This window comes from Coregonus lavaretus, assembly GCF_964263955.1.
Source record: "Coregonus lavaretus genome assembly, chromosome: 27".
NCBI lineage: Eukaryota > Metazoa > Chordata > Actinopteri > Salmoniformes > Salmonidae > Coregonus > Coregonus lavaretus.
The window spans coordinates 40,115,971-40,130,666 of NC_140014.1; the positions used below are offsets into that span (position 1 = coordinate 40,115,971).

The 14,696-nt window shown below is 45.7% G+C and overlaps 1 protein-coding gene across 2 annotated transcripts in view; it reads left to right on the top strand.

Moving 5' to 3' along the window:
* Positions 1-3,433: 3,433 nt before the first annotated feature.
* The window catches only part of LOC311102334 (synaptosomal-associated protein 25-B-like), a gene marked incomplete at both ends in the record, with an annotated part of 31,411 nt that continues 20,148 nt past the window's right edge, over positions 3,434-14,696 (top strand). For both annotated transcript variants that reach the window (XM_084143642.1, XM_084143641.1), the window contains 2 exons: positions 3,434-3,505; positions 6,663-6,704. In XM_084143642.1, the coding sequence (XP_083999768.1) occupies positions 3,434-3,505; positions 6,663-6,704 (114 nt within the window). The remainder of the gene's footprint in view (positions 3,506-6,662; positions 6,705-14,696) is intronic.

Here is a 14,696-nt window from a genome sequence, read left to right on the forward strand (position 1 = left end):
AGGGAGAGAGGGAGGGAGAGAGGGAGGGAGGGAGGGAGAGAGGGAAGAGCTTATCTGACATTCAATCATAGGGATCACCTGACCCTGCCTCTCCCACACCTGAAAATAACATGAATCAGTTGATTTGGACTCACTCACTTTCTCTTTCTTCCTCTCTCTCTCTCTCTCTCTCTCTCTCTCTCTCTCTCTCTCTCTCTCTCTCTCTCTCTCTCTCTCTCTCTCTCTCTCTCTCTCTCTCTCTCTCTCTCTCTCTCTCTCTCTCTCTCTCTCTCTCTCTCCTCCATCTCTCTCTCTCTTACTCTCTCTCTCCCTCTCTTACTCTCTCTCTCTCTTCTCTCTCTCTTCTTCTCTCTCTCTCTCTTCTCTCAAACAAAACATAAAACAAGAACAAACACAAACACGTTGTAACTGCATTCGTGAATTTGCTGCTGCTTTTTCCATTTATTGAGTTAGAGAGAAAGTGTCATGATCTGATTGTATTGCTCCATTTCTTTTCTTTCCTTTGTTGCTCATGATCTCTTGACTTGTAACATTTATCAGTGAAGCCCAATAACAGGGAACCCACACACAGGGAATATGAATGCATCAAAATGTCTCCACTTCGCACAGCATTGAGTGAGAGTGTTTGGTTGCGACCCAGGCTCATGATCTTCCCTATATATGTAGGATCTTCATTTGACCAGTTTCTCACAGCAGAACAATAATCCTGCAGAAACAGGGTGATCATATTAAGATCCTACACATGTACATCCTCCAATGAAGAATAACAACCAAACTTATTTTTCATAAATAACCTTTTTTTCAGAGTTTCCACGTCTATGAAACATTGAGTGTCTGGCCTCCTGCCTCCCAGTGTATGGAAATAGAAACGTTATCATTGACCTCAAACCACGCTGGTTCTTATCGTGTTCGATGCTGTGTACTTGACAGCAGTCGCATGCTATGGTTTTCCGTCTGTGCCGACAACAAAGCATCTCAGATAAAAAAAGGATAAACATCGCTCAGCAGATAAAAAGGCCAAGGCTTTTGTGGGGTTTAGATGAAAACCTTCTAAATAGGTTTTCTAAAAATGTATGACATTATGACAAGTGACTTGGAATTAAAAGTGTTGTATTGTTTTTATGGTAATGACATAACATATAGTATACTGTATTTCAACTACATCATGTATGTTATACTGTATTTAAACTACATCATGTATAGTATACTGTATTTAAACTACATCATGTATAGTATACTGTATTTAAACTACATCATGTATAGTATACTGTATTTAAACTACATCATGTATAGTATACTGTATTTAAACTACATCATGTATAGACCTAGATGTTATTTAAAGTAAAGATGTATAGACCTAGATATCATTTAAAGCACATCATGTATAGGCCTAGATGTTATTTAAAGTACATCATGTCTAGGCCTAGATGTTATTTAAAGTAAAGCTGTATAGACCTAGATGCTATTGAAAGTACATCATGTATAGTCCTAGATGTTATTTAAAATACATGAACCGTGAAGCTCAGCTTGTCATCCACCCACACTCCCAAATATGTATACACTTCTACTTGCTCTATAGTATGTCCATCCAATATAGCAATGACACGATTAGTAACATGCTTGGCATTTGAAAATACCATGCATTTCTGTTTTACCCAAATTCAGAAGCAGCTTCAAATCATACAGATTCTGTTGTATGGTGTTAAATGCTCTTTGGGCATTTATCATACAGATTCTGTTGTATGGTGTTAAATGCTCTTTGGGCATTTATCATACAGATTCTGTTGTATGGTGTTAAATGCTCTTTGGGCATTTTAAAAAGCTAAAGATAAGCTACTACCACTTGAATAAAGAACAGGATCATCTGCATGAAAATGAACATCCACTGTTTCGATATGATCCCCAATGTTGTTAATATACAACAACATCGTGCCCAAAATAGAAGCTTGCGGAACACCAGAGCACAGCTGTATGGACTCAGAATTACAACCATCCGCCATTACACATTGTTACGATTTGATAGGTAATTTATAAATCAATCTAGATATGACCAGTAATTCCACACATTTTAACCTTTGAACCAGCACACCGTCGTCCGGGTTAGGTGAGGGTTTACTTGGCTCATCGCGCTCTCGCTCTAGCGACTCATCGCGCTCTAGCGACTGTGGCAGGCCCGGGCGCCTGCAGGCTGACTTGTTGAACAGTGTTTCCTCTGACACATTGGTGCAGCTGGCTTCCGGGTTAAGCAAGCGTCTGTTAAGAAGCGCAGCTTGGCAGGTCATGTTTTGGAGGACACATGACTCGACCTTCGCCTCTCCGAGCCCGTTGGGGCCCCGCTAACCTAAATATAATACAGAAATAACAGATTGAAGTGAACTGAAATAAACCTGTATTACAAACAAAAATTTGCCAACTCTTTCAGTTTAGAGGCTACCTCCCCCTCTCCCTTATGGAAACACTGGAGATAAGTTTATAATTTCCCTGGAGAAAGGTAGCCAGGTATGATATGGATTTCCGATACTCTCATAGAGAAGTGGAGGTAAAGCCATCTGTCTGTGAGGCAGAGAGTAGACCCTTGACTGAAGTGTACCGTTACACAGTGACAATAACCAGGGGTGCTGGTTTTAGCGTAAAGGCCTGACTGAACCCATCTCAACTATTATACGCATCTCTCAGAGCTGTGAGGGAGACCAGACTGGGATAACACAGGGAGGATGAGAGCGAGGGAAGGACTCTACCTTGGGGGATCTGTCTGTCTGATCTTAATCTCGGTTTACCCATAACTAAAATCTTGCGTAATAAATGTTTTTAAAAATGGAGAGTTCCGGTTTGCTAAGTCTCCACGCTCACAAAAGGAAACTCTCAGGGACTTTTTCCCCATCCCTTGCAAACACAGCTGATTAAACTAATTGCATTATAATTATTGGAGTCAGGTGTCTTAGCTTGGGGCAAAAGTGTGACACCAATCAGGCCCCCGAAGACTGGGGTTGCCCATCCCTGGTTTAGACGATGCTTCGGTGTTCGCAAATGTTTTACTTGTTTGACTCAAATCTTAGAACTAGGAGAACTCTCAGCCATTCACAATACTTAATGGTAGACTAGATTCATTATCAAAGAAACATCCTATCTGAAATGCAGCTTGACATGTGTGTGACCTCTCTGCATATATATCCTCTCTAAGCAGCAACTCTAAGTGAAAACACGTTTTTCTGTTCATCGCCATCACACAGTAATGTGATGACACTTTATGATACTTACCGTGGTTGTTCTTCTCTCTTCTCCCTCTCTGCTTCTCTCTCTCCCCTCCGCTCTTTCCTCTCCCCCTCTCTCGCCTTCTCTCTCTCTCTCCTTCTCCCTATATTCTCAGTTTTTACAGTAGCAGCCAGTTTTCTCATTGTTTGGAGGCCGACGCCCATCTCACGACCCAGAAACCATGGCAGATGAAGCGGACATGCGCAATGAGCTGGAAAACCTGCAGACGAAGGCGGACCAGATAGCTGATGAGGTAAAACACACACCTAGACACCTCACACACACCTCACACACACCTAGACACCTCACACACACCCAGACACCTCACACACACACCTCACACCTGACTGACCACTCACAGTAGACCTTCATCGTTTCATTCACACAAATGAGATCCACATCAGGGCTCATATTTGAAAAGAGTCTTGGAGTAGGAGTGCGCTGATCTAGGATCAATTTAGCCTTTTAGATCACAATGAATATGGCTAAACGGACAGGGGGATAAGCACTTCTACTCTGAGATGTTTTTTGAATAAGGGCCTTTAGGTCCACACTGTAGACAGAGGCAAACAATGAAGCATCTTTATTGCATATCAGAGCTCTATCAACTAGTCATCTGTGTTGCATATCAGAGCTCTATCAACTAGTCATCTGTGTTGCATATCAGAGCTCTATCAACTAGTCATCTGTGTTGCATATCAGAGCTCTATCAACTAGTAATCTGTGTTGCATATCAGAGCTCTATCAATTAGTCATCTGTGTTGCATATCAGAGCTCTATCAACTAGTCATCTGTGTTGCATATCAGAGCTCTATCAACTAGTCATCTGTGTTGCATATCAAAGCTCTAGCAACTTTTTCAGTCCCACATAAGCTACACTGTAATACAAACTGTACTTGAGGGGAGAGAGACTATATGGGGCTGTGCAAGTCATGAATTAGAAATATATTTTGAGTGATGTTTGGCTGTATTACTCTGAGCTAAGCCGAGTCAACCAAACCCTGCCTGAAGCATACTGTTTACACATGACAATGAGCTTTGGCCAAAGAAAATAGTTTCTATTTAGCTAGCTACACATACCCTATTAGCCCGGGTTACATGGATAGAAAGAGATCAAATGTGTGTATGAAAATCAGGCTAGCATTTATTGGGATGACTCATGTAGCCTGCTAGAGACAGGTCTTCAGAGTGGTCACTACCTGGCACAGCCACAAAGTTATAAAACCTAACCCTAACCACACTGCTCACCCTAATGCCTTACCCTAATTCTAAATTAAGCAAATATTTGTTTTCATGAATTTGTACGACATAGACACATTTTGACTTTGTAGCCGGCCCATATGGCAGAAACCACTCAGTTCTGCCTCCAGGACAAGACTCGTGAAAATAAACGTCAATCTGCTACGTGACAGGACCTTTGTTGACTCTTTGAGGTAGTGTCAGACCTAGGACTGTCTGCCAGGGGTAATTAATAACAGACACCCAGCCATGGGCCCATTAATCAGCCAAATCCCACTTTGTGTCAAGATCACTTGAGTATTTGGCTCGGTTAGTGGACAAAATCCTGGCACGGCACAGGAAGTAGTTTTTTTTCTAAAAATGGCCAACAGTCTGGTCTGGGTTGTTCATCAAAGGGATGACAACATTGGATATAATCACACGTCGACGAAGATAAATCTACCTGCGTCTTTGGGAAAAGTGTAATATGATGCATTATTATGATTACCCCCGTCTGTCGCCCGCAGGGTGAACGTGTGGCATCTGAGGTCGGTAACAGAATTGCATTGTCTAATATCTCACCCTTACTTCACCACTGTCGCATGTAGCCTACTGTCCTTGGGTTCATTTGATCACAGATTGACCATGCGTTATATAATCTCACATTAAAATATTCCCCTGGCTCAGTTGTCTTGCTGTCCACGTCACTGTTATCCTCTCACTGTTCTCCTGTCTCTGTCGTCGAGCCATACATGTCAACTATCGCTAGTCAGCCATAAACTAGATTTTGTCATAAACTAAGTGTCATGGTTATGGGTTACATGTCCTACTGTGTCTATGTCCCCGTGGTTTTGCTCTGGGTGAGATTTTAGACAGTGTTAACTGTACATCTCTCTAGTCTGTCCTTTTCTGAGTGGGGCACAGTCTTAATTCAGATGGCCAGAATAACACACTAACTCAAATGGACCTATTAAACATTCAGGAAGAGATCATGTAATCCAGCCAGAGAGCGAGAGAGAGAGCGAGGAGAGAGAGAGAGAGAGAGAGAGAGAGAGAGAGAGAGAGAGAGAGAGAGAGAGAGAGAGAGAGAGAGAGAGAGAGAGAGAGAGAGAGAGAGAGAAAGAGAGAGAGAGAGAGAGAGAGAGAGAGAGAGAGAGAGAGAGAGAGAGAGAGAGAGAGAGGGAGGGAGAAGCAGAGCAGATGGGAGGGAGGGAGGGAGAAGAGAGAGAGAGAGAGAGAGAGAGGAGAGAGAGAGAGGAGGAGGGAGGGAGGGAGGGGGAGGGAGGGAGGTAGAGATGGAGGGAGATAAACACATTTAGAGGGAAATATCTGGATGGAAAGGGGGATAGTTGGAAAGGGAGGGAAAGAGTGAGGAGAACAGGTCAAAAATCCAGTGGGAATGTGAAGACTTGGTAATAAGTTAATAAAATGATATGTTAATGACATAGCTCACTGTGTCAATGTTAATATGTTAATGATATAGCTCACTGTGTGTCAATGGTAATGATATGGTATACTGTATCATATATGCCAATATGCGGCTGCATAATGTATATATTCTATATGCGGCTGCATAATGTATATATTCTTCATCCTGGGATGGAGTACATTCAATTCAATCCTAACCCGGTCAATTTTTTTCAGTTTATGAATGGATTCACTGAGTGAAAACGGAGTTAGAATTGAGTTGAAATGGAGTTCCAATTGAATATAGTTGACACCAGCACTGGTTCCAGGCCTTGTATGTCCCACAGGTGTATTCACCACCAGGTGTATCCCCCACCAGGTGTATTCACCACCAGGTGTATGCCCCACAGGTGTATGCACCACCAGGCGTATTCACCACCAGGTGTATGCCCCACAGGTGTATTCACCACCAGGTGTATTCACCACCAGGTGTATGCCCCACAGGTGTATGCACCACCAGGTGTATTCCCCACCAGGTGTATGCCCCACCAGGTGTATTCCCCACCAGGTGTATGCCCCACCAGGTGTATTCCCCACCAGGTGTATGCCCCACAGGTGTATGCACCACCAGGTGTATCCCCCACCATATGTATCCCCCACCATATGTATTCACCACCATATGTATTCACCACCAGATGTATTCACCACCAGATGTGTGGTACAGTACATTAGTAGAGAAGAGATCCATCTGACAACTCTCTAATATTGGTATTTTCTCTCCACAGTCGCTGGAGAGCACTCGGCGCATGCTGGCCATGGTGGAGGAGGTAAGGGTCCTGTCAACATTACACACACGTACGCACACACGCATGTGCGCACACACACACACACACACAGTTCTCTTATTCTAATAGAGATACAAATTACACTTCCTAATTTCCTAATGGAATATAAGCAGCTGTACTTCCTTTGTGGTGAAGTTGAAAGTTTGGTCCAGTTTTATATCATTTGTTGTAGAAAAAAGCCCATCTCCTTACGTTTTAGAGCTTGACTCCTCCCAGTCGAGGAACTAGCCTCACTTCTACAAAACTCCTACTTTCTGGAAGTCAATGGCTGAATACAGCTTTAAATGTACTGTCAATCTGTGACTTGTGTCTGTTTCCAGAGTGCTTTCAATCAATCAATCAATCAAATGTATTTATAAAGCACTTTTTTTACATCAGCAAATGTCACAAAGTGCTATACAGAAACCCAGCCTAAAACCCCAAACAGCAAGCAATGCAGATGTAGAAGCACGGTGGCTAGGAAAAACTCCCATGAAAGGCAGGAACCTAGGAAGAAACCTAGAGAGGAACCAGGCTCTGAGGGGTGGTCAGTCCCCTTCTGTCTGTGCCGGGTGGAAATTATAACAGTACATGGCCATTAAGGCCAGATTTTTCTCCAAGATGTTCAAACGTTCATAGATGACCAGCAGGGTCAAATAATAATCGCAGTGGTTGTAGAGGTTGCAACAGGTCAGTACATCATGAGTAAATGTCACTTGGCTTTTTATAGCCGGGCATTTAGAGGTTGAAATAGCTCACGCCGCTCCTAGAATAATACATTCTTTATTTCACTAATGTTGTTCGTTCACATGTAGAACATTGACCGTCAAACATCACTTTTATAGCTATAACTCTCCCGACCCCCCCCCCCCCCCCCTCAATACTTTTCCAATTATCCAATTACAGACTTCTTCTCTCAAGCACAGGAGCTACTAGCAGGGTGATAGCCATACAAGTGCTCTACCTATATTGGGTGGGCTTTGAACTAGCGACGTTAGGCTAATAGAATCAGCTAAAAGAGAGCGTATCGGTGTAGGTAGCTTATCCGTTCAGTGCTGTGAAGCCCTCTCTTTGACTGAAGGGGTGTTGTTAAGTTTTATAGAGGTTGTGAATTTGTTGACTGAGGGGGTGTTGTTAAGTTTTATGGAGGTTGTGAATTTGTTGACTGAGGGGGTGTTGTTAAGTTTTATGGAGGTTGTGAATTTGTTGACTGAGGGGGTGTTGTTAAGTTTTATGGAGGTTGTGAATTTGTTGACTGAGGGGGTGTTGTTAAGTTTTATGGAGGTTGTGAATATGATGACTTTCGGTTGCCTGGGCTATCTCTCTGATGTAATGTTTTTAGCTCTGCCTCTGGCCTCTAGTCTGTCTTTAATCAGCCCCACAATTTAGCAATAGAGCATTCAGTGGAGCATATTCCAGTTGACTATTTCAATCCAAAGATTTGAACTACCTGTCTATCCCCCATGTATGCTTTGAGCCGTTCAGAATGAGAAGAGAGAGACAGTATTATAAAGTCTGTTATACAGGACTCTGTGGAAATGGTGGAGGGAGAGAGAGACAGAATTATAAAGTCAATATCAGTCAGTAAATATTCAACCCCTTTGTTATGGCAAGCCTAAATAGGTTCAGGAGTAAAAATGTGCTTAACAAGTCACATAATGAGTTATATGGACTCCATCTGTGTGCAATAATATTGTTTAACGTGATTTTTGAATGACTACCTCATCTCTGTACCCCACACATACAATTATCTGTAAGGTCCCTCAGTCAGTTTTCAAATGCCTCGCAAAGAAGGGCACCTATTTGGTAGATGGGTAAAAAAAAAAAAAAAGCAGACATTGAATATCCCTTTGAGAATGATGAAGTTATTAATTACACTTTGGATGGTGTATCGATACACCCAGTCACTACAAAGATACAAAGAGTGGAAGGAAACCTATCAGGGACTTCACCATGAGGCCAATTGTCAGGGGTGCTGAAGGTGGGTGTGGTGCATGAATCAAGCGCAGGACGCAGAGGCTCAGTCCAAAAGACTTTAGTGCAATATTCACGTAGAGAAATAAGCATAATAAGCCCGAAGGCGAAAACACAGCGCACACAGGCGTCAAATAAACGGCGCACTAACATGTGCGAAAACCCTCTCCAAAACACTGGAGGGAAGTACGTAGCTCCAACACGAAAACAGAAGAGCAATCACACACAAAGACAAACCCAACCAACGAGAACTAAATAGGACACTAACGAGGACTAACAAGACACAGGTGTACAACATCAAGACAAAACCAAACGAACATGAAACATAGATCGGTGGCAGCTAGTACTCCGGGGACGACGACCGCCGAAGCCTGCCCGAACCAGGAGGAGGAGCAGCCTCGGCCGAAACCGTGACAGTACCCCACCCTTGACGCGCGGCTCCAGGAGGACGACCAGGAGGACGCGGAGCAGGGCGCGCGGGATGGTCCCGGTGGAACTCCGACAGGAGAGATGGGTCTAGGATGTCCCTCCGCGGCACCCAGCACCGCTCCTCCAGGCCGTGCCGTACCCCTCCCACTCCACGAGATACTGGAGACCCCCCATCCGGCGTCTGGAGTCCAAAATGGACCGAACGGTGTACGCCGGAGCCCCCTCGATGTCCAGTGGGGGCGGAGGAGTCTCTCCTATCTCATTGTCCTGGAGTGGACCAGCTACCACCGGCCTGAGAAGAGACACATGGAACGAGGGGTTAATATTCTTATACTCAACAGGTAGATGTAACCTATAACACACCTTGTTCAATCTTCTCAGGACTTTAAAGGGCCCCACAAACCGCCAACCCAGCTTCCGGCAGGGCAGGCGGAGGGGTAGGTTTCTGGTAGAGAGCCAGACTCGATCTCCGGGTGCGTACACCGGCCCCTCACTGCGGTGGAGATTGGCGCTCGCCTTGTGACGAAGGACGGCCCGCTGCAGGTGGACGTAGGCAGCGTTCCACGTCTCTTCCGAGCGCCTCATCCAATCATCCACCGCAGGGGCCTCGATATGGCTCTGCTACCACGGTGCCAGAACCGGCTGGTAACCTAATACACATTGGAAGGGGGTTAGGTTGGTAGAGGAGTGGCGGAGAGAGTTCTGGGCCATCTCGGCCCAGGGAATGTACCGTGCCCACTCCTCAGGCCGGTCCTGGCAATACGACCTCAGAAACCTACCCACATCCTGGTTGACACGTTCTACCTGCCCGTTACTCTCCGGGTGGTACCCTGAGGTAAGGCTAACCGAGACCCCCAAACGCTCCATGAACGCTCTCAAAACACGGGATGTAAACTGGGGGCCTCGATCAAACACTATATCCTCGGGCACCCCGTAATGCCGGAAGACTTGGGTAAATAGGGCCTCAGCGGTCTGTAGGGCAGTAGGAAGACCCGACATAGGGAGAAGACGACAGGCCTTAGAGAACCGGTCCACAACGACCAGGATGGTGGTATTCCCCTGAGAGAAGGGAAGGTCTGTCACAAAATCCACCGAGAGGTGGGACCATGGTCGTTGTGGAACGGGCAGGGGTTGTAACTTACCCCTGGGCAGATGTCGGGGCGCCTTACACTGAGCGCACCCCGAGCAGGAGGAGACATAAACCCTCACATCCCTAGCCAAAGTAGGCCACCAGTATTTAGTGCTAAGGCAATGCACTGTCCGGCCAATACCCGGATGTCCAGAGGAGGGTGACGTGTGAGCCCAGTAAATGAGTCGATCCCGAATCTCGAGCGGAACGTACTTCCGACCCTAAGGACACTGTGGAGGGCTGGGGTCGGTACGCAACGCTCGCTCGATTTCGGCATCGACCTCCCACACCACCGGTGCCACAAGGCAAGACTCCGGTAGTATGGAAGTAGGCTCAACGGACCTCTCCTCCGTGTCATACCGCCGGGACAGCGCATCTGCCTTACCATTCTGGGACCCAGGGATGTACGTGATTTTAAATACGAACCTGATGAGAAACATACTCCATCGAGCCTGGCGAGGGTTCAGTCTCCTCGCTGCCCGGATGTACTCCAGGTTCCGATGGTCAGTCAAAATGAGGAAAGGGTGTTGAGCCCCCTCAAGCCAATGCCTCCACACCTTAAGGGCTTGAACTACAGCTAACAGCTCCCTGTCCCCAACGTCATAGTTACGCTCCGCCGGGCTGAGCTTTTTAGAGTAAAAAGCACAGGGGCGGAGTTTAGGTGGCGTGCCGGACCGTTGAGAGAGAACGGCCCCTATACCTGCCTCAGACGCGTCCACCTCGACCTGAAAGGGTAATGCGGGATCCGGATGCGCCAGCACCGGAGCCGACGTAAACAGGTCCTTCAGTCTCCCAAAGGCCCTGTCCGCCTCAGCTGACCACTGCAGGCGCACCGGACCCCCTTTCAGAAGGGACGTGATGGGAGCTGCCACCTGTCCAAAACCCAGGATAAACCTCCGGTAGTAATTCACAAAGCCCAAGAACTGCTGCACCTCTTTTACAGTGGTTGGGGTTTGCCAATTACGCACAGCGGACACACGATCCACCTCCATTCTCACCCCTGACGCGGACAACCGATAACCCAAAAAGGAGACCGACTCCTGGAAAAACAGACATTTCTCTGCCTTGACATATAGGTCGTGCTCCAACAGCCTCCTCAATACACGACGCACCAGGGTTACATGCTCGGCTCGGGTAGACGAGTACACCAGAATATCATCAATTTACACGACCACCCCTTGTCCCTGCATATCCCGGAAAATGTCATCTACGAAGGATTGGAAGACTGATGGAGCATTCATCAACCCATATGGCATGACAAGATACCGCGCTCCATGCAATGACTCCGTCATGGTCGTAATCAGAGGGAGTGGATAACTGTACTTCACAGTAATCTGATTGAGACCACGGTAATAAATGCACGGGCGCAACCCTCCATCTTTCTTCTTCACAAAAAAGAAGCTCAAGGAGGCGGGAGAAGTGGAGGGCCGAATGTATCCCTGTCTCAAAGATTCGGCTATGTAAGTCTCCATAGCTTTTCTCTCCTCTTGAGACAAAGGATACACATGGCTCAGTGGGAGCGCTGCTCCTGCCTGGAGATCAATCGCACAATCCCCCTGTCTATGAGGAGGCAACTGTGTCGCCCTAGTTTTACTAAACACGAGAGTTAAATCCCCATATTCAGGCGGAATGTGCAGTGCGGGCACTTGGTTTGGACTTTCCACCGAAGTCGCCCCCACGGAAACACCCAGACATCGCCCCTCGCACTGAGCAGACAACCCATCGAGAGCCCTCTGTTGCCACAAAATAGCAGGGTTATGGGTGCTTAACCAGGGAAATTCCCAGCACCACTGGGTACGCAGGAGAGTCGATCAGATACAGCTGTATAGTCTCTTTATGACCCCCCTGCGCACACATCCTAAGTGGCGCTGTGATCTCCCTAATCAACCCCGACCCCAACGGGCGGCTATCTAAGGCATGAACGGGAAAAGGTTTGTCAACAGGTAGGAGAGGGATCCCTAAATCTAAACAAAACTTCCGATCAACAAAATTCCCAGCTGCGCCTGAATCTACTAGCGCCTTATGCTGGGAATGAGGTGCAACCTGTGTAAGTGGGACGTCTACTCACCTGGGAGGTCCCCCCAGTGCGTGGCCTGTTGCCTTCTCCCCCACATCCTAAGCGCCGCTTTGCCCTCAGGTGGATGGTCGAACACGGCCTTGAAGCGACGGGAGAACTCGGCGTAGGAGATGGTATTGGCGTCCATCTTCCTCCACTCAGCGTTAGCCCACTCCAACGCCTTGCCCGTGAGACAGGAGATGAGGGCGGAAACGCTCTCGTGTCCCGAGGGCACCGGGTGTACAGTGGCCAGGTAGAGCTCCACCTGCAGGAGGAACCCCTGACACCCGGCAGCTGTAACGTCATACGCCCTCGGGAGCGAGAGCCGAATCCTCCTGGGTTCCGGACCTGGGACTGGTGGACCGGCCGATGGGGTTGGCAGGGTAGGTGGAGGTGTGGGTACCCCGCTGGCCTCCCATCGGTGCAAGGTGTTGATGACATCCTGTAGAGCGGTCCCCAGTTGTCGTATCTGGTCATCTTGCCCACGGACATGCTCCTCGAGCGACTCAGGCGTAACTGCAGATCCTGCTGATTCCATTCTGGTGTGTGATTCTGTCAGGGGTGCTGAAGGTGGGTGTGGTGCGTGAATCAAGCGCAGGACCCAGAGGCTCAGTCCAAAAGACTTTAGTGCAATATTCACGTAGAGAAATAAGCATAATAAGCCCGAAGGCGAAAACACGGCGCACACAGGCGTCAAATAAACGGCGCACTAACATGTGCGAAAACCCTCTCCAAAACACTGGAGGGAAGTACGTAGCTCCAACACGAAAACAGAAGAGCAATCACACACAAAGACAAACACAACCAACGAGAACTAAATAGGACACTAACGAGGACTAACAAGACACAGGTGTACAACATCAAGACAAAACCAAACGAACATGAAACATAGATCGGTGGCAGCTAGTACTCCGGGGACGACGACCGCCGAAGCCTGCCCGAACCAGGAGGAGGAGCAGCCTCGGCCGAAACCGTGACACCAATGGTGACTTTAAAACAGTTACAGAGTTTAATGGCTGTGATAGGAGAAAACTGAGGATGGATTAACAACACTTTAGTTACTCCACAATACTAACCTAATTGGCCGAGGGAAAATAAGGAAGCCTGTGGATAAAATTTATTTTATTACAAGTGCATACACGTTACTGCCAAAATAAAGGAAACACCAACATAAAGTGTCTTAAAGGGGTTTTGGGTCACCTTGAGCTGCCAGAACAGTTTCAATGCGCCTTGGTATAGATTCTACAGGTGGACCTAAACCAAGGCAGGGAAATGCACCCCACACACCATAACATAAACTTTGCATCCCTCATTTACTCAATAGGTTCCTTTATTTTGGCAGTTACCTGTTGCCTGCAGTCGGGAAGGCAGCAATTTGGTCAGCATGCGGGACAAATATACAGCTTGTTGAGTTGTGGCGTTAGACATATGTTATCCATAGAAGGGTTTTGGAACCTGTTACGCTGGCAATTTGAGTGTTAAACTCATGGGTACACTAGCAATGGCTGCCAGTCCTGACTTGAATGGGAACTGCCATCTATGGGATTATATTTATATGATTGGTTGCAGCTGTCTGTCTGTTTTGCCTCTTGCAAATTTCTAAATACAAATCACGGGAAAAACGTACAGTTTGGAAAGCAAATGACTACCTCTGAAAAGAACCAATACAAAGATTTTTTTTCTCAACAAGTCCCATTTTTTTGCAAACAGCAGCACTGTTTTTCAAAGTAGCTCATTATGAAATAGGCTATTGCCAAGGGGAGTTTTATTAGGATCCCCAGTTAGCTGCTGCCAAACAGGACTCCAAACAGGAAACAAAACACAACAAATAGAATACATACAATACATAATAAACATAATACAATACATAATACAATACAAAATACAAAATACAATACATAACACAATACAAAATGCAATACATAATACAATACATAACACAATACATAACACAATATAAAATACAATGCATAACACAATGCAAAATACAATAGAAAACACAATACAATACATAATACAATACAATACATAATACAATACATAATACAATACAAAATACAATACAATGCATAATACAATACAAAATACAATACATAACACAATACATGACACAATACAATATAGTACAGAATAGAATACATAATAAAATACATAATACAATACAACATACAATACATAACACAATACAACATACAATACATAACACAATACATAATACAATACATAACACAACACATAACACAACACATAATACAATACATGATACAATACAAAATACAATACATAACACAATACATAATACAATACAACATACGATACATAACACAATACATAATACAATAAATAATACAACACATAACACAATACATAATACAATACACGATACAATACAATACAAATACAATAC